The sequence below is a fragment of the Schistocerca cancellata genome, chromosome 2, assembly GCF_023864275.1.
Source record: "Schistocerca cancellata isolate TAMUIC-IGC-003103 chromosome 2, iqSchCanc2.1, whole genome shotgun sequence".
Classification (NCBI taxonomy): Eukaryota; Metazoa; Arthropoda; class Insecta; order Orthoptera; family Acrididae; genus Schistocerca; species Schistocerca cancellata.
Window position 1 is genome coordinate 341,660,047 of NC_064627.1, and position 27,738 is coordinate 341,687,784.

General features: G+C 38.7%; 1 protein-coding gene across 1 annotated transcript in view; it reads right to left on the minus strand.

Moving 5' to 3' along the window:
- Positions 1–27,738, minus strand: part of LOC126161731 (transmembrane protein KIAA1109) — a 493,460-nt gene that overhangs the window by 258,931 nt on the left and 206,791 nt on the right. The window contains exons 33-40 of the mRNA XM_049917765.1: positions 27,107–27,151; positions 26,184–26,360; positions 24,254–24,374; positions 23,892–24,144; positions 19,775–19,918; positions 18,982–19,186; positions 16,664–16,845; positions 14,920–15,172 (exon numbers count right to left, since the gene is read on the minus strand). Of these exons, the coding sequence (XP_049773722.1) occupies positions 14,920–15,172; positions 16,664–16,845; positions 18,982–19,186; positions 19,775–19,918; positions 23,892–24,144; positions 24,254–24,374; positions 26,184–26,360; positions 27,107–27,151 (1,380 nt within the window). The remainder of the gene's footprint in view (positions 1–14,919; positions 15,173–16,663; positions 16,846–18,981; positions 19,187–19,774; positions 19,919–23,891; positions 24,145–24,253; positions 24,375–26,183; positions 26,361–27,106; positions 27,152–27,738) is intronic.

Genomic DNA, 27,738 nt, shown 5'->3' on the forward strand with positions numbered 1-27,738 from the left:
AAAACGTGCCAACTACTCTGAGACCTTATTTCACTCTTAGTGTTTTGATCTGTTGTTATGTTGGTACACTTTTACTGCATCAATGTCACTAGAAGAATGTCATATTTGGATTCAGTAGCCGAATTCTTATTGAAAATGAGAGCAGAGGCTCCTTTTAAACCACCATCTTTTTATGAACTTTGATTGCCTGTAAGTTGTCCAACTATTTAATTTTACAATGTAGTGGTACTCCAGTTTGTCTATTTGAACATAAGAGGAAACAGTTACTTCAAAAGGCTGTACAAAGAAAACTGTTCCCCACAACAGGCTGTCAGATGGCCTAGATTACTATTCAAGTTATACCAAAATAACAAAAACAATACTTCATCAGGGTGTATACAGGGACAAGGAAAAAAAATTCCCGGATTATTCCCGGATTTCTCCCGGATATCCCGTTTAAAAAATATGCTTTTTCCCGGGCGACCTACTGTCACTTAGCACAGAAAAAGTTCCCTCGGAACTGTAAAACTTATCAATCCTTTGAATGGTTAACGTTTTATATAATCGCGTAGAACTTCCCGGAAAAAAAAAGAAAAGCCGGAGCAGAGAAGTTTTGGAAAGACCTTTGATTTGCAGCAACATATACGCTGCATAATTTCGTATTACGAAAGTATAAATTCGAATTGCACCGAACACAGCTTGTTAGTTTCCGGAGCGTTGCAACCGAGGTTGTGATGTCCTTTTGTAAGCGAGTCATATCTCAAGCCACGAGATCTCGCCAGCCGATGACAGCAGCTATTCAGAGCATAGGACACGTGTTATAGTCAGCCACTAGCAAGATTACTGGTTACATAGCGCGAACACGCAAGAGGAAAAGTTAACGGTTTACATTAATGTACACAGTACCGTATATCTACAAGAAAAGCTAAGCTTTCACGTGTAATATTGGTCTTTTTCTGGTGTGATATACTTTAAGATACATCACACAAATGTGCCAGTAAATTTAAAATTGTGACATAAATGCCTCGGCTCGAAATTCTTGAAGTGGCTGGTCCTCAAACTGTTCAGTTTCGAACGCTCTGTGATTTAGATATCCATCCCACTTTCACACACGTAACATAATTCATCTTGCGTAAAAAGAAATTTACTTTGAAAGTAACGCTTTTCTAACCACCGTTCGCAATACTGTTAGTTATAGGTTGGATTTACCAGTTGCCAGAGAGCGCCAAAAACGAATTATTGTGCGTGTGCAGCTGCAGTGGTGTAGGAAGCCCGCATGTTCGTGTGTATAAAGCACTAAGAGAGCTTACACTACACCATAAAAGAAACAGGGCATCAGAGGATACTCCAAAAGTCATTAAAATTTCGTGAATCATACTAAAATGCATAATTCGGCTTGAAGTGCACATTGGTTTTTTCCAGATTCACAATGAAGTAGGTCCCATCTGATATTAAGCTTTTAAGTGTGGTTTTTGGGATGTAAATTTTCTTGGAGTACCAGTACTCTACGATCTCATGTTTGGTTCTTTATTATGGCATAATGCCATACATGGCAGAAGATGATAACGTGCACTTGAAATTCACCGAACAGTTGGAAGTACCCAAAATTGTTAAATGAAACACTTCGTTTCAAATAAAATGATTGCCTCAGCGGAATTTCTTTAGCAAACTTGCAAAAATAACTTCATTCTTCTGCAAGGCGATTAATGCTTGACTACTACTAACTTGGAAAGAAAATAAAATCAGAAACTGAAATTAATAATATATTTTTGCCCTCTGTAATTATGTGAATGCATTTTAATTCACTTGATAGCTCCCGGCCACAGAAATCCGTTTTGTTTTTATTTGACGTGGGAGCTGTACACGAAGAGAAGCAGCGAAATCACTTAACGTAAACACGGGTCACGTGGAGACTAACCCCCTCCCCACTACAACTCAGACAACTCTGTGCAAGAGTGAATCTGGCAGCTAGGGCGCGGGAGAAAAATTTTTCTCGTTTGCATCTGGCTGCTTGCTGCTGCTACCGATGCAGCTAACAGCCAAACTTCAAGAAGCGGGAAGCGAGAGAAGGTACTGCTTATACGCGAGTCAAATGCGCATGCGCAACAGACCGCTGGCAACTGGTCAAACGAACCTAATGTGAACAGTTGTGACGTCATGCTCATAGCAAGCAGTTTATTGTTACGAAGAATTACAGTCTGCGCCTTACGGCCTTTAACATATTTTTGCTATCTGTAGACGCTTGTGCGTGCACGGTGTTTTGTTGTCGTAAAATGCACATTTCCTTTGCCACTACAGTTTTATTTTTTTCCCTCTCGTTTATATTTTATTGCTGCAGTATCATTCTCCAGTAGCAGGATACAATAACATTCTTTGCTAGAGAATCAATTCTGCAGACAAAACTACAAAAATGTAACTGAAAGCTAAAACAATGAAAAATTCCCGGAATTCCAAAAAATTCCCGGGTTTTTCCCGGTTTTCTCCCGGATGAAAAAATTCCCGGGTTTTTCCCGGAATTCCCGGTTGTCCCGGGTCGTATACACCCTGTTCATTCACATCAGTGCCTTCTCTGTGTCAACGCAAGAAATCTCCCCTTGGCCTTGCATGTGTACACCATTTCTCTGTAATCTTATTCAACTACTTCTAATAAACAGTTCAAAGCTTCCTTTGAGTTTGGATATTTCTCTCAGCACGTTACAATTTCAGAGTAATAATACATGTATGGCTAGATATTTGTGCTTACTTTCCTTGCTTGCTCGTTATTTTTTCATAAGGTTAGTTGATTGTGTCTCCTTGGAAATAAAAGTGACCATTTCACCAAGATAACTTTTAAAAGTACAGCTTTGCACACTGAAATCAATATTTTAGGCTGTACTGAGAGGTTAAAAATATATATTCATTCTTGAGCACTGAGCAGAAAGGAATGTTGAAATTCAGATGCTGCAACGTTTGGAACTTTTTCTTGCCCTCTGGATAGGAAATTCAGTTGATGATATTAAATAATGTATTCTCTCCCTTTTCATTAGAGACTTATGACTCTCAGTTCCAAACAAGGTGACTGACTTTTGGTAATGAATGTTTTTCTAGACCATGTGCATTAGCAGAATACTTACAAATAAACTGCTCAACAAAACTGTGCTGAATGTTCAAATGACATCACTGTGGTGTACACCAATTTGGCACCCAACTTAGAGTGGTGACAATGCTTCTTGATGTAAAGCTACAATGTACACAAAGTCTAAGCTTGAAATCATACTTTAAAGCAAGCTGACCCACCAAACAAAATTCAAAAGCCATTTACCACATTCATGATTGCATACAGTGCACTCTACTGAACTGCACTAACATTGTAGCTTTACTTTCTGCACTATCACACAGGTGGCTGTAGACAGCAATTTCCCATAGTCAAAGCAGTACTGAGAAAGTTTTTTCCAATGAAACAAGCAAACTATGTGAGATGTGGGGTGGTGCAAAACTTTTTTTTAAATTTTATTTCACTCCTTGCATGCAACTGTTATATTGTTGTACCAGCTGAAGCCTCAGGGAGCTGTTGTCTGCTACATTTGACTGTTGCTCTAAATAAAATTATTTAAGCTTCCTGACAAAAAAGAGTGCAGCATGCAGAAACATGGTGGATGTTGTTGTTGGTTGTTTTTTGGGGAAGGAGACCAGACAGCGTGGTCATCGGTCTCATCGAATTAGGGAAGAATGGGGAAGGAAATCGGCCGTGCCCTTTCAGAGGAACCATCCCGGCATTTGCCTGGAGTGATTTAGGGAAATCACGGAAAACATTTAGGGAAATCACGGAAAACCTAAATCAGGATGGCCGGACGCGGGATTGAACCGTCGTCCTCCCGAATGCGAGTCCAATGTCTAACCACTGCATGGTGGATGTCAATGTAACTTTGTACACATACATACCATCAATAGGTATGTAAATAAATACAGTTGAAATTCTCTGTGAAAAGTAAAATGGCCACTAGAGTTCAGTTCATGTTGTTATCAAGCTTAATAAGTGTACACAAGGGCTGTGAACAGTATCAAGTTTTGAGTGAATACTAAAAGACACGGAGGTGCCATGTAGTCATGTAAAACAGTGTTAACAACATCTGACTGAGTTTTAGATGGGGTTCATTGTGAGTCTCCTTTTGGCCAGTTGGTCAAATCATGCAGCTTGCAGATTTATCGGGTATTCAGATGAAATACTAGCCCAATTTTGGATTGCATGGGAACATGAGGGCAGGTATATTCATCATTGAGGTATTGGTTAAACAAATCAAACCACCACACAGGAGGATCGCTGACCTGTGCACCGAGCACACATTCCTCGAGCATCCACTCCAATCGGAAGACATATGTTGCAAAGATCCACATTTTACATCTTTTTGTGAGATGTACTGATGCTGCAGTGTTCATCTTTGGCACACCTGTCCAAGATGTGTCACAAAAACAGCAAAGTGCAAAATCCATGCAACTTGCACAATTATTTACTTATATTTATGTATATAAGACAACTTCTTGTATTCCCTCTGTGTTTGAGTAAAAATACATGTCACATAAATTCGCTTCAAAAACTTAGGCCCAAAAAATTTGTGTAAAATTTAAAAATGCTTTTCATGTTAATTGTTTAAAACTCACAAGTGTGTCATGATATGTTATGTACGTTCAGACACTGTGCGCTATGAAAAACATACTTTGTGCTGTAGCATCAGCGGTCCTCAACATTTGTGCTTTATACAATTTTAGCAGTTGTAACCTCATTCAAAGTATCGTTCACTTTGCATTTCAGTGTATATTAACATGAATAAATGTAAATTTTTTGATAATTTTCAGAAGTTATGAGTACAGTGCATTAACACATTTTATAACTAACATATCATGTTACATATAACTTTCCCTTTCCATAAGAGCATATGATGTCTGCACTTATCATAAATTGATTTTATTTTCAAGTTTTTTTACTGAGTTAACTATAAGTTCAAAAAAGTTTCAGGAAATTAGTAACTTTTCTCACAAGTTTTTCTGTTGCCTTTATAGTAATCTCAATTTGCATACCAATTCCTTAGTTCTTGAAATGAATCAGTAATACTTTCAGCTTAACAGATCCAGAAATTAAAGAGAAACAAAAGTTCATTTGAAAGTTATTTGTTTACTGTTCAGTAAAGCACCAGTCACAATACAGCTCCACTGTGAATGGAATGAAATGATTGTATGGCACTGATGGCCTGGAGGACCCATCTGGGGAAATTCAGCCACCAGGTTGCAAGTCTTATTTCAGGTGATGCCACATTGGGCAACTTGTGTGTCGGTGATGACGATGATAGGATGACGAGGACAACACAAGACCCAGTCCAAGAGAGGAGAAAATTTCCAACCAGGCCAGCAATCGAACCCTCGCCCACTGCACGGTAGGCAAACACGTTACCACCCAGATACGCAGGCAGACCACACTGTGAATGCAATTCTCAGACACGGGATGAGTTAGCTGCCATTTGTCAGCAACTGGAAATCACCTCGACTACCATCAAACGACTGGAAGTTGCTATGAATGAGTGTGAACTGTGAACATTGGAAGGACTCCCAAGAGGCAGGTGGTATCAATCTCTCCTCTGCAGGAAGTGTAGGATCTATCACTGCTTGTCCACTTGACTATGAGAGGCAGGTCAGGGGTTGGGGCGAGGTGCACCTATACAGGGAGACAGGGACCAGGGAGAACTCAGGGTGTTATACTGGTCCCCCAACCAACAAGTCTGAGATGCTGTCTTCCACTTAAACTGAATCTGAGCTAGTGAGACACTTCACCTGTAGGGAAACCTGCTGTGACCAGCATCAAGAGAAGGCGAACGCAAAAGGGTAAGGCTCTATTAATCGTTGGTAGTTCAAACATAGTGACGATAATCGTATCCCTTAGGGGAATGGCACAAGAGATGGGAAGGAACACCAGTTGCACTCTAGAGTGTATGCCTGGAGGCCTCAATCAACACTTAAGACAGTACTGCAGCAACCACTCGGGGAACAGGACGCAACCAACTGAAGATAGTGGCACACGATGAAACGAATGATGCCCATCACCCGGACTCTGACATCGTACTTGGACCATTCTACTGACTAGCAGAAAAGGTCAAGGAGACCAGCCTTGTTCACGGAGTTTCAACAAAGCTCACAACTGTGGCATTGCCTCCAGAACTGATCATGGCCTCCTGGTTCTGAAGCGAGTGAAAGGATTAAACAAGAGACTTTGAAGGTTATGTGATGAGTTACGTTGTGGTTTCCTGGACCTGTGCCACAGGGTTGAGAACTGCAGAATCCTTGTAAATGGGTAAGGTGTGCATTATATCACAGAGGCTGCTACCCAGGTAGCTGACTATGTGTGCGTTGTGCACCAGGTTTCTCTCACTTCTTCTTCTTCTTCTTCTTCTTCTTTTAGGTTAGGTGACTCTCCATCCACTCCAGATAATGATAGCTCTAGTGGACACAGAAGTGTCAGTGTAAGATCCAAAGAAATACCCCCGAAATGTGACAATATTGAAATCCTAGTGATTTGCTGAAGTACTCACAGCAAAGTGCCAGAGTTTGAAGCACTCCAAAAGAGCCGTGGAGCTCACTCTATGCTAAGTACAGAAAGCTAGTTTAATCCCAAAACTGCTAGCTGTGATATGGGGAAAATTTAAGCATAAAGATTCTGAACTCAAACATAAAGAGGTATTCCAAACAGAATGCCGTACTCCATATCAACCAATGTGGATTCCAAAAACATCAACCCTGTGAAGCCCAACTCTCACTTTTCTCACATGACATCCTGAAAGCCATTGATCAAGCTAGTCAGCTAAATGCAGTACTTCTTGATTTCCAAAAAACATTTGACTTAATATGACACACACACTTTTTATCAACATTACTATCATATGGAATATCAAGCAAAATTTGTGACTTGAGTGAGAATTTTTTGATAGGGTGGATGCAACAGTTTATCATGGATGGAAGTAATCTACAGATGTAGAAGTGACTTCAGGTGTGCATCACAAAAATACACTGGGACCCTTGCTGTTCATGTTATGTATTAATGACCTAGACAATGTCAATAGTAACCTCAGACTTTTTGCAAATGATACCTTTGTCTATAAAGAAGTACCATCTTTAAGAAGCCGTGCATATATTCAGCCAGACCTTGATAATACAAGGGTGGACTGAAAAGTAATGCCTCCACCTTCGTAACTCTTCAACAGTTGACAGCATTGGTACACGGCAGGTACTGGCTTGTTCCGTTGCCTCTTTTCTACACCTCCAGTTGACAGGAAACCTTAGCACTGATCGGTTGTGTTGTTACAGTGTGAAGTATGGAACCAAGCGCAGACGGTCGGTCAATGCGATCTAAGCAACTTGCAGTCACTGAATTCTTGACAGCAGAAGGTGTCACCCCAACGAGATTCATCAGAGAATGAAAGGAATTTATGGTGATTGTGGTGATGTGAATACTGTGCGGCAATGGGCGAGTAAGTTTAAAGATGTTGACATGGGAACATCTGACTTAAGTGACAAACAAAGAATTGGACGTCCTGTGGCAGCAACCACTGAGCTTCACAAGCAAAATGTTGACAGACTGATTCAGGGCGATCATCGTATCACTCAGAGAGAAACTGCAAGCAAAATTGGCATTCTGCAAGAATGGGTGGGTCACATCATTGCTTTGCTTGGCTATCGAAAGATCTGCGCATGATGGGTACCCTGGATGTCACCACAGCAGAACTGCAGAGACTGAATCTCACTACCGTACAGCATCCTCCATACAGTCCAGATTTAGCAACATCTGACTTCCATCTGTTCCCGATGATGAAAGATGATCTGTGGGGACATCATTAGGCTTCTGATGAAGACATTGAGAGAACTGTGATACTGTGGTTGCAGAAACACAGTGTCGACTTCTTCCATGAGGTTTCAGAAAACTTGACAGAAATGTATCCAATTGGTTGGTGATTATGTGGAAAAGTGAATATTGGTAATTAAAGATCACATTCTAAGGATTATCTCTGTGTTTGCTTTATTAAAATTCCCATCCAAACAAAATTAACGAAAGTGGAGACATTACTTTTCATTCAACCCTTGTATTTCAAAGTGGTACAAAGAAAGGGCACTGAGCAAGGTGGCACAGTGGTTAGCACACTGGCCTTGCATTCAGGACAATGATGTTTCAAACCCACATCTGGCCATCCAGTGTTTTCTGTGAATTCCCAAAATCGCTCCAGGCAAATGCCAGGATGGTTCCTTTGAAAAGTCCCACCTTTGCAAAAGCTGGCAACTTGTTTAAATGTTCAGAAATGAAGAAGTGTGCACTTCACACACAAAAAAAAGTATTTTATGACTACAGTATCAATGAGTCACATCCGGAGTTTTTTGACTCACACAAATATCTGGTATCAACAATGTATGGAAAGATAGACTGCTACTTACCACAAAGATGACATGTTAAATTGAAGACAGGCACAATTAAAAGACACTTACACATAAGCTTTCAGCCACAGCCTTCCGGCCCGAGCTGTCGGAGTTAGCGGCCATGTGTGCATGAGGTGTGCTTGCTTGTCTGAATGAATGAATGGTACGTATTTCTGTTTCTTTTTCTGACAAAGGCTGTCGGCTAAACCTTATATTAAGTGTCTTTTAATTGTGTCTGTCTAAACCGTAATGTTTCTTGTATAATGTACGTAGCAACCTATTTTTCCGACTTTTTTTATATCACTATATGGAGATTCCAGTGTTTAAATCTCTGGGTATTCTACTTTGTAACAACATGAAAAGAAACAATAAAAGATTGTAGCAGGGTGGCACACGTTGATTTATTGGTAGAATGCTGTGGAAGCAATCAGTCCACAGAGGTCTAGAATATACTACAAACTGCTAAATATTGTTCCATAGGGAACCCCACGAACCATGAACCTTACCATTGGCAGGGAGGCTTGCATGTCTCAGGGATACAGATAGCCGTACCGTAGGTGCAACCACAACAGAGGGGTATCTGCTGAGAGGCCAGACAAACACGTAGTTCCTGAAGAGGGGCAGCAGCCTTTTCAGTAGTTGCAGGGGCAACAGTCTGAATGACTTGACTGATCTGGCCTTGTAACATTAACCAAAATGACCTTGCTTTGCTGGTACTGCGAATGGCTGAAAGCAAGGGGAAACTATAGCAGTTTTACTGTATGGTTAAATGATAATGGCGTCCTCTTGGGTAAAATATTCCGGAGGTAAAATAGTCCCCCAATCAGATCTCTGGGCGGGGACTACTCAGGAGGACATCGGTATCAGGAGAAGCAAAACTGGTGTTCTACGGTTCGTAGTGTGGAATGTTAGATCCCTTAATCGGGCAGGTAGGTTAGAAAATTTAAAAAGGGAAATGGATAGGTTAAATTTATATGTAGTGGGAATTAGTGAAGATCGGTGGCAGGGGGAACAAGACTTCTGATCAGGTAAAAAGAGGGTTATAACTACAAAATCAAATAGGGGTAATGCAGGAGTAGGTTTGATAATGAATAAAAAAATAAGAGCGTGGGTTAGCTATTATGAACAGCATAGTGAACGCATTATGGTAGTCAAGATGGACATGAAGCCCACACCTACCACAGTAGTACAACTTTAGATGCCAACTAGCTTTGCAGATTATTTTGTGTGCCACAGTGGTTAAAATATACCAACCGTGGCAAAATGGCGCTAGCCAAATGCGGTGCTGAGGAAACTGTGGTGCACCACGGGGCTTACACATTTGACAGGGGTGAACAACGGCTGTTGAGCTGTGTACAGGTGAACACATGTGTAACAGTTGAGCAACTGACTGCCCAGATAACCAAGGGGCTACCAACAGTATCCCCTCCTCTGCAGATGATGAAGAGATTGATGAAATGTATGATGATATAAAAGAAATTATTCAGATAGTGAAGGGAGATGAAAATTTAATAGTCATGGGAGACTGGAATTCAAAAGTAGGAAAAGGAAGAGAAGGAAAAGCAGTAGGTGAATATGGAAGGGGGTAAGGAATGAAAGAGAAAGCTGCCTGGTAGAATTTTGCACAGAGCATAACTTAATAATAGCTGGTTTCAGACTCATGAAAGAAGGTTGTACACATGAAAGAGGCCTGGAGACACTGGAAGGTTTCAGATAGTTTATATAATGGTAAGACAGAGATTTAGGAACCAGGTTTTAAATTGTAAGACATTCCCAGGGGCAGATGTGGACTCTGACCACAATCTATTGGTTATGAACTCCAGATTAAAACTGAGTAAACTGCAAAAAGTTGGGAATTTAAAGAGATGGGACCTGGATAAACTGAAAGAACCAGAGGTTGTAGAGTGCTTAAGAGAGAACATTAAGGAACAATTGACAAGAATGGGATAAAGTATAAAAATGCAGTAAATGAAGCAGGCAAAAAGGAATACAAACGTATCAAAAATGAGATCAATAGGAAGAGCAAAATGGCTAAGCAGAGATGGCTAGAGGACAACTGTAAGGATGTAGAGGCATATATCACTAGGGGTAAGATAGATACTGCCTACAGGAAAATTAAAGAGACCTTTGCAGAAAATAGAACCACTTGCATGAATATCAAGAGCTCAGACTGAAAACCAGTTCTAAGCAAAGAGGGGGAAGCAGAAAGGTGAAAGGAGTATACAGAGGGTCTATACAAGGGCAATGTACTTGAGGGCAATATTATGAAAATGGAAGAGGATATAGATGAAGATGAAATGGGAGATATGATGCTGCGTGAAGAATTTGACAAAGCACTGAATAACCTAAGTCAAAACAAGGCCCCTGGAGCAGACAACATTCCATTAGAACTACTGATAGCCTTCAGAAACCCAGCCCTGGCAGAACTCTACCATCTGGTGAGCAAAATGTATGAGACAGGCAAAATACCCTCAGACTTCAAGAATAATATAATAATTCCAATCCCAAAGAAAGCAGGTGTTGACAGGTGTGAAAATTTCCGAACCATCAGTTTAATAAGTCATGACTGCAAAATACTAACACGAATTCTGTACTGATGAATGGAAAAACTGGTAGAAGCTGACCTTGGGGAAGATCAGTTTGGATTCGCTAGAAATGTTGGAACACGCGAGACAATACTCACCCTATGAATTATCTTAGAAGCTAGATTAAGGAAAGGCAAACCCACTTTTCTAGCATTTGTAGACTTAGAGAAAGCTTTTGACAATGCTGACTGGAATATTCTCTTGCAAATTCTGAAGGTGGCAGGGACCAAAGACGGAGCAAATGGCTATTTACAATTTGTACAGAAACTAGACGGCAGTTATAAGAGTCGAGGAGTATGAGAGGGAAGCAGTGGTTGGGAAGGGAGTGAGACAGGGTTGTAGCCTATCCCCGATGTTATTCAATCTGTATATTGAGCAAGCAGTAAAGGAAACAAAAAAAAATTGGAGTAGGAATTAAAAAACATGGAGAAGTAAAATAAAAACTTTGAGGTTTGCCGACGACATTTTAGTTTTGTCACAGACAGCGAAGGACCTGCAACGGCAGTTGAACGGAATGGACAGTGTCTTGAAGAAGGAATAAAATTAACATCAACAAAAGGAAAACAAAGATAATGGAATGGAGCCAAATTAAATCAGGTGGCACTGAGGGAATCAGATTAGGAAATGAGACATTTAAAGTAGTAGATGAGCTCTGCTATTTGGGGAGCAAAATAACTGATGATGGTCGAAGTAGGGAGGATATAAAATGTAGACTAGCAATGGCAAGGTAAGCGTTTCTGAGGAAGAGAAATTTAACATGGAGTATAGATGTAAGTGTCAGGAAGACTTTTCTGAAAGTATTTGTGTGGAGTGTAGTCCTGTATGGAAGTGAAATATGGACAATAAATAGTTTAAAAAAGAGGAGAATAGAAGCTTTTGAAATGTGGTGCTACAGAAGAATGCTGAAGACTAGATGGTTTCACTGTAACATTCTATGTTATCCACACCATCAATCAGAGACTAGCAGCACCCAGACTAGGAAATTTCGGTCCCAAGCATAAGCTACTGTTAATATCACAATACTAACAGCAATCTTTGAACTGGTGCCATGTCTGGGAAGCACAGAATGCTCACAAATGGTTACTGGTAATCCATCGAGGACAGCGGGACAGCAGCTGAACATGAGGTACATTGTTTATTCAAAACATGCTAGCAGTTTCAACGTCAAAAAGAGGCATCTTCAGGCCTCAAGCATAATCTGTCACCAACGTATGAACCAGACTGACAAAGACCAATGGAGTCTACAAACAACAGATGACAAGTCTGACAATTGGTGGGATTGTTACTGCTGTGACGATATGGAATCAGCTGATTTTGGCCCTGCTGCACTCACTGCACATGCTAGCATAACATGCTTAATAAGTTGTACTGTTTAAATTTGAAGACTCAGTTGGCCTTGGTCAGTGTGGTTCGTACACTGATGACAGTATACTTGGAGCCTGAAGATGATGCTTTTTAGTGTCGAAATTGGTAGCATGTTTTGAATAAATGACACTGGATTACAACACAGCTGTTGGTTTCAATTATTATTATTATTCAAGCTCATGAATGGCATTGTACTGTGTTCAGTGATGTATTGCAGTTATGCACTATCCTGGATAACCACTGTTGGCGAATATGGCAGCAGCTTGAGGAGATTTTTCTATACTTCCAATGTTTTGGAGAAGGCACAGCAGAGTTATTCCTGGTGCAATGATGTGGGAAGCCATCATGTATGACTTAAGTATGACTGGTAGTGACTGATGGAATTCTGATGGCACACCGCTACATCACGGACATCCTTCGTCCTGGTGTGTTACCTCTCATATGGTGCCATTTTTCAACAATAAAATGTTCATTCACACATGACATATGACTCTATGAAATGTCTGCAGAGTGTTTCAGGTTCCCCCAGATCTTTTCCCAGCCTCAAGAGAAGATATGACAGCTTTATGACATCCTCCCCAACCTTATTACTGAATGAATTCTGGCCAGAGGAGTTGCTATGTCGAGCTGATAAGTTGGCTCATTCTGCCAAGTTCTTTGTAATTATGACTCGATTTTCTGGTCACTGAAGTTAAGATCACATACCATCTCAACCCAAAAAATTTCATTTCATTTTCTCCTCCCCTTGTGTCTGCTTCACCATTTTGTAAGGCAGCGTATATCAGTAACGCCAACAGACAGCCACTCAGACAAGAAATCCTTACTATCAATAGCAGTTTTGACCATTGTCTGCATGAAAGCTGTTGTACAGTTTTACAGAAATTTGGAAACTGCAGGTTGTTGGACATTTACAGTCCCAATAACGAAACTGCCACTTCAGGAGTCTTTAAATGGTTTTAAGGTCAATCTATTCACTTAGTTAAATGGAGACAGAATTTCTGAGAAGTGACCCTCATCCATTTTCTCTAAAAGGATACAATTTCTGAAGTCTCTATAAGCTGGGTACAATCATCCAACTAGAAGTTTTAAAGATGGAATATGGAGAGTCTACTTGAATGGACAAACAAATTCTACAATGCTGGCGAACAGAAACAAGGAAAACAAAAGACCCTGCATGCTTGAGCAAGCCTAAGAGACTTGAGATATGAGAGTTCCTCCAGAGACTGGTTGTTATCACATCAACAGAGGTCCATCCAAGATAATGATGAAGCAAGGCTTCACACACAGGATTTTCGTTTACAGAGGTTTCTATCATAATCATAATCTAGGCAGTTAAGCCAGAATCTCTGTAGGCATATCACACTCTCACACCCAAGAACTGTCACTGAAGAATACCTGGAGGTTATCAAAAAATAGGACTTCTTGTGCTGATACCCCAGGTTCACCAAATTCAAGCCTAGGTAAGCTAACCAAATTACAATATTATCTGAAATATGTAACATGGACACCTCACATCAATAAAGTACAAGTTTTGACTCATGGAGTACCAAAGTACAAAATCACAAAATATTAAGCAGAAACATCAGCTGTTCAAAAACTGTTTGTTTCACTAAATCTTCACACGCTCACAGTGTGACGAATCAAAGTCCATGACAACCATAGAATGGAATTTTTTGATCGTGTGTGACAGAGATCTTCTGAGTACACCTGTCACTTATGAGAGGCATATGTGCTTTGCTGGGAGAGTCTACAAGGTATTTTGTAAAAAATTCTGAAGGTATCCACAAGAGTGAGCTAGGCAAAGGTTTGTTCACAGTCTAACAAAAAGGGCCAGCAAGCATCTTGTGAAGTGTACATTGTGTGTGACTAGCTCTACACCTACATGATCACTCTGCAGTTCAAACTTATGTATTTGGCAGAGGAAACACTTGCTTCTTAACTAAACAACCACTAAGTTGATAGAACCATGCATACGAACAAAGGAGTTCATAGGGAGCTGTTTTTGATGATATCTGAAAGCCACTGAATGAAAACGTGTTTGTTGGTTACCTTCAGTAACTAATCAATATTCCACTTAAATAGCAAAAAGATAACACAGAGCTGTTGATCCAGGAAGAATAAGATCCACTGCATTTCTCACACCACATCCATGATAGATCAAAACTTGATGTCTGCTGGATTAGTAATAGAAATCAAACAGAAGCTTAAAAATATATATATGGTAAAAACTTTTATTTTTTCCATGAATGGCACTTGAGCCAGCTCTAAGATATATCACAATAAATGCATGCACAATTCAAGTGCTAATGTTTTAAAATAGTTATCCCCCCTAGACACACACACACACACACACACACACACACACACACACACACACAGTAACATTAATGCTGTATAACTGAGTTATTCATTGTTTCAAATACTTTATTATTCATCACACAATGCAAAATAAGTGTAGCTTCTGCAAATAAGTACTGATATCATCAAAGCCAGGTTACAGAAACTTCAATCACTTCTGGACAACTTCACTTCTGAATAACTGCCTAAATTTTCATTTTACCTGTGACATTTGCTGTACTCTTCTCGTTGGATTCTACATCATCTTTTGACTTGGAAGATTCATTGCCAACTGTATCCGTCTCTCCCTGTGCTGTTGCTTGGTCTCTGCCATTTTCTCCTTTTTCAAAAAGTGCCCTCTTTATTACTTTCAGAGAGACACCTTCGAGACCACACTCAAACATAATAAACCCAAGTTTGTCTTCATTTGCAGTGCTTATTTCCTCAGTGTTGCTTGAAGTTGTACTGGGGCGGCCCTGTGAAGTACAACTCTTTTTAGTCATCTTACAATAAGGATGTTTATATACAATAAAACTCACATTTCCCTGTAACCTGAAAACTCGTTTGTCTATATTCACTCCAATGAGTTTCAAGAACAAAGGAGGACTGTTCAAAACAAAACCCAACATTAGCAAACCTTGAAAAATAGCAAGATTAAAATTTCTTGTTCCAGAATATTCCTATCTAAAAATGTATCTCTTTCCAAAATCCATTCTTATAGTTTAGTAGCCATTATTTTTCTGTATCTGAAAAATGTACACTACCACTTAAATAACACGTTAGTTTGATGATTATTCAATTTAGCAAACTTTCACTTCCTGGAAATTCTTGGAAAATTTTAGGAATCCCCAAGCACTTTAAAACTTGTTTCCCATGAAGTAGTACCTATTATTTTATTATTTTCTAGTTATGCAGCTTTTGGTTAAACAAATTTGCTTTTCTGTTTTATTGTTTCTTTCTTATGTAAACAAGTAAAATGTAATAATCCTGTATTTTACCAATCTGTAATTACTGTAATATGTGAGTCTGTAAATATGAGTCACTTACAAAGGTTGATGGGACAGCTAAAGTGTGTCAATCAGTTGAGGATAGGATATCAACTTGTACAGTTACTATATTGGTTCATTAGAGCTGTGTGAAGTAATATGTTAGTCTTTGCCACAAGTGAACTTTGTGAAACTTTTGTTAACTGGTGTAGCTTACTGATCTGTTATAAAATATTGAGCTTTCTGCATTTTACTAAGTTGATCACCTATATAGAACTTAATGTCAATAAATATGATGAGATCAAAAAATAATTTCTGCAGTACTGTGTATGTTACTTAATAACTGTTCGCCAAATCTTGTAAAGACAATAAGACAATTGAATAACAAATGCCATGAGACTTGCAAGGCGAAATTCATATCCGTAAAGCTACAACCCATCCACAATTATGCTCTGCTTCAGTTGCCATTTCGGAGAGTATAAGCACATACTTCCATTTAAGCACTGTTTTTAAGTACACCTAATGAGATGAAACAGATGACTCCAACACTAGGAATCTACACAATATCATGTGTAGCAGATATTTTCATACTTAATTTTTTGGGAAACAAGATTTTTATCTACGTTGGCAGATAATGAGGAAAGAGTGAAATGTATACTTTATTATGTGTCGTAATATTTGTAATGTTGATTTAATGCATTTCCTGCTAACACTTAGCTTCTTTGCCAAGATTATCATTTGCTAACTAGTTGTCTGTTTTCTTAAATCTGATGTAATGCAGCTCAATCACTGAATCTCACCTGCTCAATTGTTTCATATGGACAAAATCCGTAATCTGCTTATGTTTTCTTCACAAGTTCAGATTGTGATTAGCCCAACTCTTCCTATTCTTTCACACATTACAATTTCTAAAAGACTTCACCAGCTGAAATTTGCTTTGTTTAAGGTTCTCTGCTTCACAGATTTGCAATATTTACTCACAGTATCTGCTGTTGATTCTGCTGAGAAGTGATGGCTGTAGAAATCAACAGGTCGAAGAGGAGATGTAATCTTCGCACATGTAAATAACACACGGGAGTACTGACTTGGTATAGCTGTAATTACTGCATCCTTCAGAATGGAGCTCTCATTTTTCAGCCTGCGTAGCTGTGTATGTATCTTTCCTACAAAAGAATAGAGATTAACAGGATGGAGAAAAGTGGTTAGAGGCACAAAAGGTTTCTGTCTGTTCTGTTTCATCAGGGGTCAATATAGAATATGAAATCAATTGCAAGACAGGGTGTAGCAAAAGAACAATAAATTATTGGGACAATTGGTGAAAAGATGTGTAACAAAGGAAGATAGATAACATATTAATCTAGCTAACATTCACGAAATAAACCAGATGTGAGGCATTATTTATCGAGTGCCCCTCATAGATTTAAAAGATTTAATGCAAATGTTTAAATAATGGAAAATCCAGGACGGAATAATGATAATATTATGAAAAGGACAGATAGCTACACACCATATAGTGGAGCTGCTGACTCACAGATAAGGCACCTTTCATGATTTGTAATTAATGCAAATGTTTCTTATTCTGATACTGTAGAAGGGATGATGATATCAATAAGTTCAGGGCAGGAAAAATAAAATTGGCCTCGAAAATACTTACATGGTTGATGCAGAATTGGTCCTCATTAATGGACCTACCACATAAAATGCTGGGAGCCCTGATTTCCATACTTCATTTGGTTGCTGTCACATGTTTGCAAATGTACCTCTCTCATATGCTGCGTCCAGAGTACTTTGCTGTGTCATTTCGTTGGAGGGAGTGAGAGGTGTGAGTGAGTGACCATCTGAACGTAACACAAAGTGGTGCTCATGATAAAAAAGCGCATATTCATTGTCTAGTGTTATGCGAAGCACTGTTCATGAAAAATGTAGAGGAGTTGTTTGTGCGAGAATTTAAGACTGCAAGCATTTTTGCAAAGCCTCAAGTAAAGTCTGCAATGCAAACTTAATGGCAAAATTGAATAGAACAGACTCTGTGGCGAATAAAAACCATAAATATCCGAAAAGAGGGTCAATCTCATGTTAGTCCTGCTGTAAACATTTTCATTTTCAACAAATTGTTGGGAACAATGAAACAGGACAGAAATAAAAAAACTTGGACAAAAAATAAAGTGACAGGAAAAAAAAACATTGAAATTAACAACTTTTCCCTATCCCTATACATAAAGAATATAGCTTCAAAAAGAATTGTTTCCTAACAAATAAGTACATCAAACAACAGACAATTTTTACTATTTATGAATAAACAATAATATGTGGTCAATCATAACCACAATTTTCACTTTTGCACAAAGCTGTGACATTTTTAATTGTAACAATTCCACTCTCCTGTGCCAAGTTCTCTTCACATACCATCATTTTGACTTTTGTCTATCTTTGTGTAGGCTTTTACCAAATCAAAGAACTGCATTTCTCTTTTTTTGTACCTAAGCACTCTTAACCAATATTCTTCTGCATGGATTGTTATCACCTTGTAGAATTTCATTTGAAAGTCATTTCTTACTTTTCATTTATGAATTCTTGAGGTTATATTGCATATTTTATGGTAGCTGTTTTCTCGTTAATTATATTTTTGCCTGATTTAGTGTACTAAACAACATGATCATCAGCATTAATTTCATTTTATATTTTAGTTATATCCAAGATAATAGATATGTGGCGTAGGCTTCAATGTTATTCAAATGATGACAGTTTTTGACAGAATTTGGATAGCTCCCCAAGACAGTAATTACTTTAGCCTTAGTGGCTAAGATTTTCAAATTGTAGTTGGAGAGTGTCTGATTACCTGATGTAGTTTGTATTATATACTGAATGTGCATGTCTCCCCTCGATATAAATAATAATTTATCTAAGAAATCCCCGAGTTGTAAGATATTAATGAGACATTCAGCTATTTACAAAATGCCACATTCTAGTGACCTAGTGATCAATGGGATGGTAGTCCATAATATTCCTTTTTTGAACAGATTCCGGAGTGGATATAGACTGATATGAATATTGAGGTTTTCTCACTGCAATTGATTGGCATTGCAAACAACATCCTGAGTGTATTTTTAGCTGAAGACACAAAACAATTATTCAAACAATTTTCCCTTTCCTTGAACAAAGGTTAGCAACAGAAAAATGTAAATTTTAACAACAAGAAAATGTAAAAAAATTACAGCTTTTTTATGTCCTGCTTTCCCAGAGTGGCCCTTTACCGTAGATGTAGCAACATGCTATGGGAAATGACTCACTTTACTAACCTATTGAAAGTGTTACAATGAGTTCTTCCTGCTGAGTCTCTGATGTTTCTATATAAACTGGATCTCCTCCCAGAATATCTGTTGCAGTGCCTGGTGTTGAATGACCTGGGAAGAGGGCTTTATTCATCTTGCTGATGCCACTCACTTTCTTCTGTCCACTTGGCAGAACAGAGGGTCGTTGGAATGTCTGAACCATCTCTCGTGCCTTTAAAGATAAATCACTTTAAATCAAGTGACATTATTCTAGAACATAAGTTTCATTTTCTCAGGTTGCCTAATTTATTATTCAATTACATAAAACAAAACAAACAACTGTCAATAACTATAAGAGAGGTAGGGAGAACAGAATCTTGCTTTCAGATTCATTAAAAAAAGAACGAATATTACAACTACAGCAATCACATAGTGGAAGGAAACAAAGTTGTAGGGGATTAAAAAAGATTCATAACTGATGTACTTAGAGGCAGAAACTAGGTGATGATTTACAAGAAAATAGTTAACAATAAAAGTTGCCGTCTGAAAACTAAAGGTAAAGCTGTCCTCAACTAGAAGGTTGGTTTCATAACTGTACAGGTTTACTAGGCATGGTATTACTATAACTGGTATGCCCTTACCTTAAACTCCTGAAGACTATGTTATAAGAGTTATTTAAACTTAAGCCTCTTCACCAATTACTTTGTCTATACGTAATTTATGTATTTAAACAAGGTCCCATTAATTTTTTCACACAAATCAGCAATTATGCTGTGTAAGTCAAGCCTAGTACAGTGAATGGGCTATTTGATAAACTTACCTGTTTCCCACAATGAAATCTTGTAGTAATGCTGTCAAAGCAGACCGCAAACAGTGATACACATGTCAAGTCACGTAAATTATCGAGAGCTGAAAATGAAATAATTTCCTCAACAACAGATGCTTGAAGCAAAGTAATATTGACCTGAAACAAATTTAAAGCTGTTAGAATACAAGTACAACAAGTACATAAAATAGCTTCAAAATTTATTTATTTCACAATAAAAACTACTTTCATACTACTGTATGCATTATTATTTCATGTGGCGGAAAGCAATAGGGCATTAACAAAAACAGTGTGTTTAAAATGCAGCTATAATATTAAAAAAAAAAGATTACAGAATACTACACTCCTGGAAATGGAAAAAAGAACACATTGACACCGGTGTGTCAGACCCACCATACTTGCTCCGGACACTGCGAGAGGGCTGTACAAGCAATGATCACACGTACGGCACAGCAGACACACCAGGAACCGCGGTGTTGGCCGTTGAATGGTGCTAGCTGCGCAGCATTTGTGCACCGCCGCCCTCAGTTTCAGCCAGTTTGCCGTGGCATACGGAGCTCCATCGCAGTCTTTAACACTGGTAGCATGCCGCGACAGCGTGGACGTGAACCGTATGTGCAGTTGACGGACTTTGAGTGAGGGCGTATAGTGGGCATGCGGGAGGCCGGGTGGACGTACCGCCGAATTGCTCAACACGTGGGGCGTGAGGTCTCCACAGTACATCGATGTTGTCGCCAGTGGTCGGCGGAAGGTGCACGTGCCCGTCGACCTGGGACCGGACCGCAGCGACGCACGGATGCACGCCAAGACCGTAGGATCCTACGCAGTGTCATAGGGGACCGCACCGCCACTTCCCAGCAAATTAGGGACACTGTTGCTCCTGGGGTATCGGCGAGGACCATTCGCAACCGTCTCCATGAAGCTGGGCTACGGTCCTGCACACCGTTAGGCCGTCTTCCGCTCACGCCCCAACATCGTGCAGCCCGCCTCCAGTGGTGTCGCGACAGGCGTGAATGGAGGGACGAATGGAGACATGTCGTCTTCAGCGATGAGAGTCGCTTCTGCCTTGGTGCCAATGATGGTCGTATGCGTGTTTGGCGCCGCGCAGGTGAGTGCCACAATCAGGACAGCATATGACTGAGGCACACAGGGCCAAAACCCGGCATCATGGTGTGGGGAGCGATCTCCTACACTGGCCGTACACCATTGGTGATCGTCGAGGGGACACTGAATAGTGTACGGTACATCCAAACCGTCATCGAACTCATCGTTCTACCATTCCTAGACCGGCAAGGGAACTTGCTGTTCCAACAGGACAATGCACGTCCGCATGTATCCCGTGCCACCCAACGTGCTCTAGAAGGTGTAAGTCAACTACCCTGGCCAGCAAGATCTCCGGATCTGTCCCCCATTGAGCATGTTTGGGACTGGATGAAGCGTCGTCTCACGCGGTCTGCACGTCCAGCACGAACGCTGGTCCAACTGAGGCGCCAGGTGGAAATGGCATGGCAAGCCGTTCCACAGGACTACATCCAGCATCTCTACGATCGTCTCCATGGGAGAATAGCAGCCTGCATTGCTGCGAAAGGTGGATATACACTGTACTAGTGCCGACATTGTGCATGCTCTGTTGCCTGTGTCTATGTGCCTATGGTTCTGTCAGTGTGATCATGTGATGTATCTGACCCCAGGAATGTGTCAATAAAGTTTCCCCTTCGTGGGACAATGAATTCACGGTGTTCTTATTTCAATTTCCAGGAGTGTATATTTACTACGCAGAATAATAGCAGGAGTGTTGTCAGATATTTCTCCGCTCCACAACTTCATTTATTACGTAATAGATAATACCCTGTTTGATTGGAGAATACTGTAAATCTTTATTTTTTTGAAAATGATAACAGAAAAATAGAGACAAAACTGTAACAAGCCATTTTAACGGTATTTATTGCATTAGCTTATGGAAAACAAGACTTTTCTATGAAAGGACTTTTCTATGTACTGCAGAAGCTATTTAGAATTTCCTTATTTCTTTTTCATACTAAATTATGATCATCTTCAGGCTCTACCAATGTTATGACTGGTGGCACAATCAAAGGAATGGTACAACAGAATAACATTAAGCCAACAAATTATGATTCAAAAGGCAAATTTCAAATGCTCATTAAAAATACAGTTACCAAATATGATTTTTGACACAGAAAAGATAAGAGCCATTCCACTAAACCCAAAACCATCAAATTCCAGAGCACTCTCATATTTACAAGATTTCACTTCCATGCCAATAAGCTCACAACTCTACACAATGAAGAAAAGGCAAAATATATTATGTATTTACTGAATAAATTAGAATATTCACAAAACCATAGCTTAACTTGCTTAGCAAGATTTTAAACGATGAGCAAAAAAATGAAGTATGTATCAAAAACATTGATTTTTTTTTTTTAGTTTTCAGCTCCACCTGTTGGAAGGAACCTTAAACTATACAACTGAAGCAATTTCGGTACTTCTGGCACCTGCAAAATTACTTTAAAAATTCCTTCAGGAAGTTTATGCACATGAACAAATCCTTACCATTAATCATGATGTTATGTTTACATAAATGATTTAAAACAAAGTTATGATATTACAGTTTCAAAATAGAAAACATAATTCATAGGTACAGGCTTTCATACACATGCAGGTCTAGTCTGACAAAGATGGACATGTAGGATGGCACAGCCTTATAATAACCTTACTTAATGAAATTTTATTCTTAATGACTGAAATGATATGTCATTTACAATACTATGTAAGACTAATAGAACTCCTCATTCTCAGTTAACTATGAAGTTAAACCATAATCACCACGAGGGACATAAGCTATCCAAGTCTTGGAAATGTTCCATCATGAAGAGGAGAGGAGAGAAGAGAAGAGAAAACGGGAGCAGCAGCATTCAGGCAGATTGGTAGGGTAGACTGTAACTGGGTAAGTGATAGTTGGGGGGTGGGGGTGGGGGTGGGGGTGGGGATGAGGGGGGGTAGAAATGAAAAACACACAGCAGTACAAAAGAACCTCTCATAAGGTGACTTCTTTTCTAATCATGTATGGGACAGCATCACTATAAACTCTTAATTCATATTTAAGACATAAACCGCAAGCCCTTCAAAAACTATACAGCTGTGACAAGTTAGCACTGTGTGTGTGTGTGTGTGTGTGTGTGTGTGTGTGTGTGTGTGTGTGCGCGCGCGTGTGGAGAGAGGTTTGCAAGTTCACCGCAAATTGAAAGGCATGTGAGAATTATATCAGTAGTAGGATAGCCACTGAAGGAGTTACCTAAGCGCTGTCAGACAACGTCCAACATCGTGAAAAGCCATGTTCAAATACAACTTGGAGAGAAACCTATTTCAATACCCATAAGTGAACTTGACAGAATAAATAAAATAACAAGAACATACTATTTGTACGATATTAAAAAATTAAGATTAACACAACAAAACTGATGCCACCAAAGACTTCATTTTACTCGTTATAAAGCTGATAACAAAAGTAAAATTACTTATCAAATTAAACAATGTTTAGAAAATGATAGAAATGTTGTCACCAGTATGCAACAAGCCCACAATGGTAACATATCAGCAGATGTGATTAAAAATAGATTAGCTGATAAGCCAGTAAACTCATTGTATATCAAAAGAGATGCTGACATGCACATTGCAAAAATAAAAAAAGTTGTTTGTAACAGATGTGAATAAGCTACAAGGTACACAGAAGACTCAGAATTGTTACCAAGTGACTAGAAGAACCGAAATTACTATATCACTTTTAATGACTCAAGTCTAATGTTCTGTGTAGTTCAACATTTCACAGACAACAGTATTAGGTGATGTGAGCATTGGCTGAGATAAAGAATCAACAACACACACAAAGTTTTTGTAGTCTCAGAAACTGGATTTTTCTAAAGATTACTGTACACTTTATCAACCTTTTCTAACAGCAAGGTACTTGAAGAGGATTTGGTTATCACGGCAAATATTTACGTAGTGTTAAACAAAGTATTTTAACTATTAGAAAAAATAACACACTGGTAGTTTCCACAATGTGTATTCTATAGTCACCACCTACAATCATTACCTTTGGTAGGATAAGCGTGCCCTGTGCCTGAGTAGAAATGCATTCTTCATACACATTTTTTGCATGAGGAGTGACACCAGCAGGTCGTTCTGCCGTGCTCCGTTTGCTGCTCGCTTGCAAATGTTGGCTGAAGTACCCATCACGATTCAAAACATTTGCAGCCTCTACTCTTCCTATGCACTCAGAATGCAAATGATTTAATACTGTTAAAGGATGAAGAGATGAAAGCGTTGGAGTCAGTGCATCAGTGAATCTGAAAGATACATAAAGTAATTAAACAGTAAAACCTTCATAAAGAACTGTAATGTCTCAATGATCACAACATTATAGAGAAAATGTGAGAATAAATTATGGGAACTTACCTCTGCAGAGATTCTAGGACGAGTGGTGTTAGCATAATGTCAACATCCCCCTTCAGCTTCAGTATAACGGTTGTTCGATTGCCATACTCATGTTGAAGAGTTAACAGTTCTTCTTCACAACCTGTAATTTTTTTCCCATGTTAAATGTAAACTCTTATAGAGGTTAATAACTGAGTAATATTTTAAAGGAAAGTTTATGATATAATACTACATTATATGATGGGAGTGTGACCATGGAATTCTTATTTGAGTGGAACTGTCTGCAGGATCCACTAGGAAGATGATGTTGACAAACAAATGACTCTCTTAACTGTGATCTCAGAATTTCATTCCTTTTATTACATTGCTATTATCTTGCCTAACATTGTGTGTATTAGACCCTGAGCTATTCCCTGCTTCTGCTATGATTTTTCCGAACCACAATATTACAAATGCCCAATACTGGAAATTTCTGTTATGGCTTCATTTCAAACATTTTATGAAATAACATAAAACCTAGTTTTGTTTTGTGTTGTCTCAGATAAAAAGTGCTCAAAGAACATTATCTATTTTCATCTGATGTGTGATTGAACACAAAACTTTTTCCAAACTTATTAGAAATAGTTCATATGAATGCTGGGTATTCATTTATCAAAAACTCTTAATGAATTTCAGCAGCTAACATATTAACCACATCTTCATTATCTTACACTCAAAGTTTATTTTCAGTTAATAAAATTACTTCTTGTTTTAGCACTAAAGAACGTCTATTTATTTATTTAGTTGTATGACTTACCTACAATTTAAGACTACAATTTACGATTATACCTGTATTGTCGAATGTGCTTCTATCCTGGAAAATGCACTGACATTATTCAGAATATACAACATCAATTTGATAGAAACTACATGGACACATTAAAACATGTTGGAGAATAATGCTTGTGCTTCAAGTATTACTGTAATGTTTAGCTATGGATTAGGTTTTTTATGACTGACACCAAGATATAAATACCTAAATATTTCACTAAATAATGGAATATTCTGTTTTGTTTGTGAATTTGCTAGGCTGTAAATCAGTTGTCAGTTGGAAAAGGCTGGCAGGAAAAGTTGGTCATGGTCTTGTTGAATAAATACAAATGAAACTGCAAAGATTACTTTAAAATTTCTGTAACTATGGATGCAAGAAAATTCTGTATGAGTATTATAATTTTCTAACTTATCAATGAAATGGAGCAATGAGGAACAGTGCACAAAAATGAAAAATATTATAAATGACTGACTCTCGTAAATGAGACAACCATCACTGACACACACGCCTTACTTGTTACAGTAAAAGACAACATTGTCCTCACAAGGCAGGAATTTATATTTCTTTGGTGATGATGGATGAAATATACTAATCAGATTATTCAGGTACTCAAAGTATGTTGCACCATCATGTGTCTTTCTTGTAGTTCACAAAATTGCAAAAACTCAGATTTCCATGGGACAGTAAGTACATTGCAATGTCATGGAAGAATTACCTATGGCATTTTCTTCCATAAATTGTACTGCAGAGAGACCTTTGAAGATTCATGATGTAACAGTTTGATGAACTCTGATGTGAGTTTCCACCTCAATACCTATATGATTATTTTATTTTGCTAAAAGTAAGTGATGGAGAAAACTGAAATTTATGGACGATTTCTATACTGGAGCTTTAGTAATCCTACACAGTAATATTCTCACAAGCCATTCAGAATTTCTCATCTCTTTCAAGCAGATGTATGCGTATACACAACTTAGTCTCAAGCAAAATTACTCAAAAATAGCATGATTACTGTATCTTTAAATCCAGTAAAATTTCAAAAATCATCAGCACAGGTGCAAACATTCAGGCGTATTTGCTTCATTTCAATTATCTACCATACTGTTGCATTAATCCCAGGAAATAACATAATATACTCACCACTCTCCAAATCATCTGCTTCTGAGCCCATAAATGTGCTACTGTCCCATGTGTATGGATGAGTTGGTGTTTTGCCACTTTGTGGAGGAGGGGAACCATGTTCATTTGGACGACCCACCATTTTAAGAGATGTAAATCCTTCTGTCAAAGTTTCAAATTTTGGTGTATACTTACTACCTGCAAACATAAATAAAAGCCATATAATGTATCAACATAATGTTCACTGACAAACTTACGTGACAACACCGGCTGGAAAAATGAGTGTCAGAGAGAGGGAGAAAAAAGATTTATTCCACATAAGTGCTTCATTTAAAATAAATTGTGGATGAATGTACACAGATCTTGTTAAGTGCTTTCATGTTTAGCAGGTCAGAAAAGTAAAATTCCCCACAATTTGCAAACAAAGTATCTTGTGTTAACTTGTTTTCCCATTTTTAGACTTTTATACATGAAAATGATAAACAGTCTGTCCTATAAATCCAACACGAGTTATCTGCTACTGTCATCCTTGGCTACAAATTTCTGAAGAAAACTGTGTAACGTATTTGGAAGTTCATACTTTCTGCTCTCTTTAGCATCTCAGTACTGTTCCTTCCTTTTTTAAGAGTCACATTTAGTGAAATTACATTCAAAGTAACAACTTTGTTGCGACTTTTGTTATGTAGTTGGTTAAAAAAACTTTCAAATCTTTGATGGAAAGTTAATACAGTCAATCAGTTACCATTTCCATTGGTAGTCGACAATTTCTTATTAAAAGCACGTTAAAAATTAAGTTTAATGCAAAGAGCAGATGAACAGTAAGAAGTAAACCAGTTATGTAATTAGGCCATGAACCATAAACTGCATGTCTCACAACCTGTTCAGCATACATTCAGAGCAATACAAGCATGTTAGGCATAAACATAAAACATGATGGAAAATACCTGCACAGATGTTCTTGCCCATTACAGGATGCAACCTATCAGCATCTGTAATAAAGTGACAGCATCCAGTGATAATCACTATGCAATGAAATGGATCATGCAGTATTCCAAGAAACAAGTATATATGGTGTCACAAAAACAGCAGTAAACAAACTTAAGCATACTGCATTTTAAAGTACACTACTGGCCATTAAAATTGCTACACCACGAAGATGACATGCTACAGACACGAAATTTAATCGACAGGAAGAAGATGCTGCGATATGCACATGATTAGCTTTTCAGAGCATTCACGCATGGTTGGCGCCGGTGGCGACACCTAAAACATGCTGACATGAGGAAAGTTTCCAACCGATTTCTCATTCACAAACAGCAGTTGACCGGCGTTCCCTGGTGAAACGTTGTTGTGATGCCTTGTGTAAGGAGCAGAAATGCATACCATCACATTTACGACTTTGATAAAGGTCGGATTGTAGCCTATCACGATTGCGGTTTATCATATTGCGACATTGCTGCTCGTGTTAGTCAGGATCCAATGACTGTTAGCAGAATATGGAATCGGTCAGTTCAGGAGGGTAATACGGAATGCCGTGCTGGATCCCAACAGCCTTGTATCACTAGCAGTCGAGATG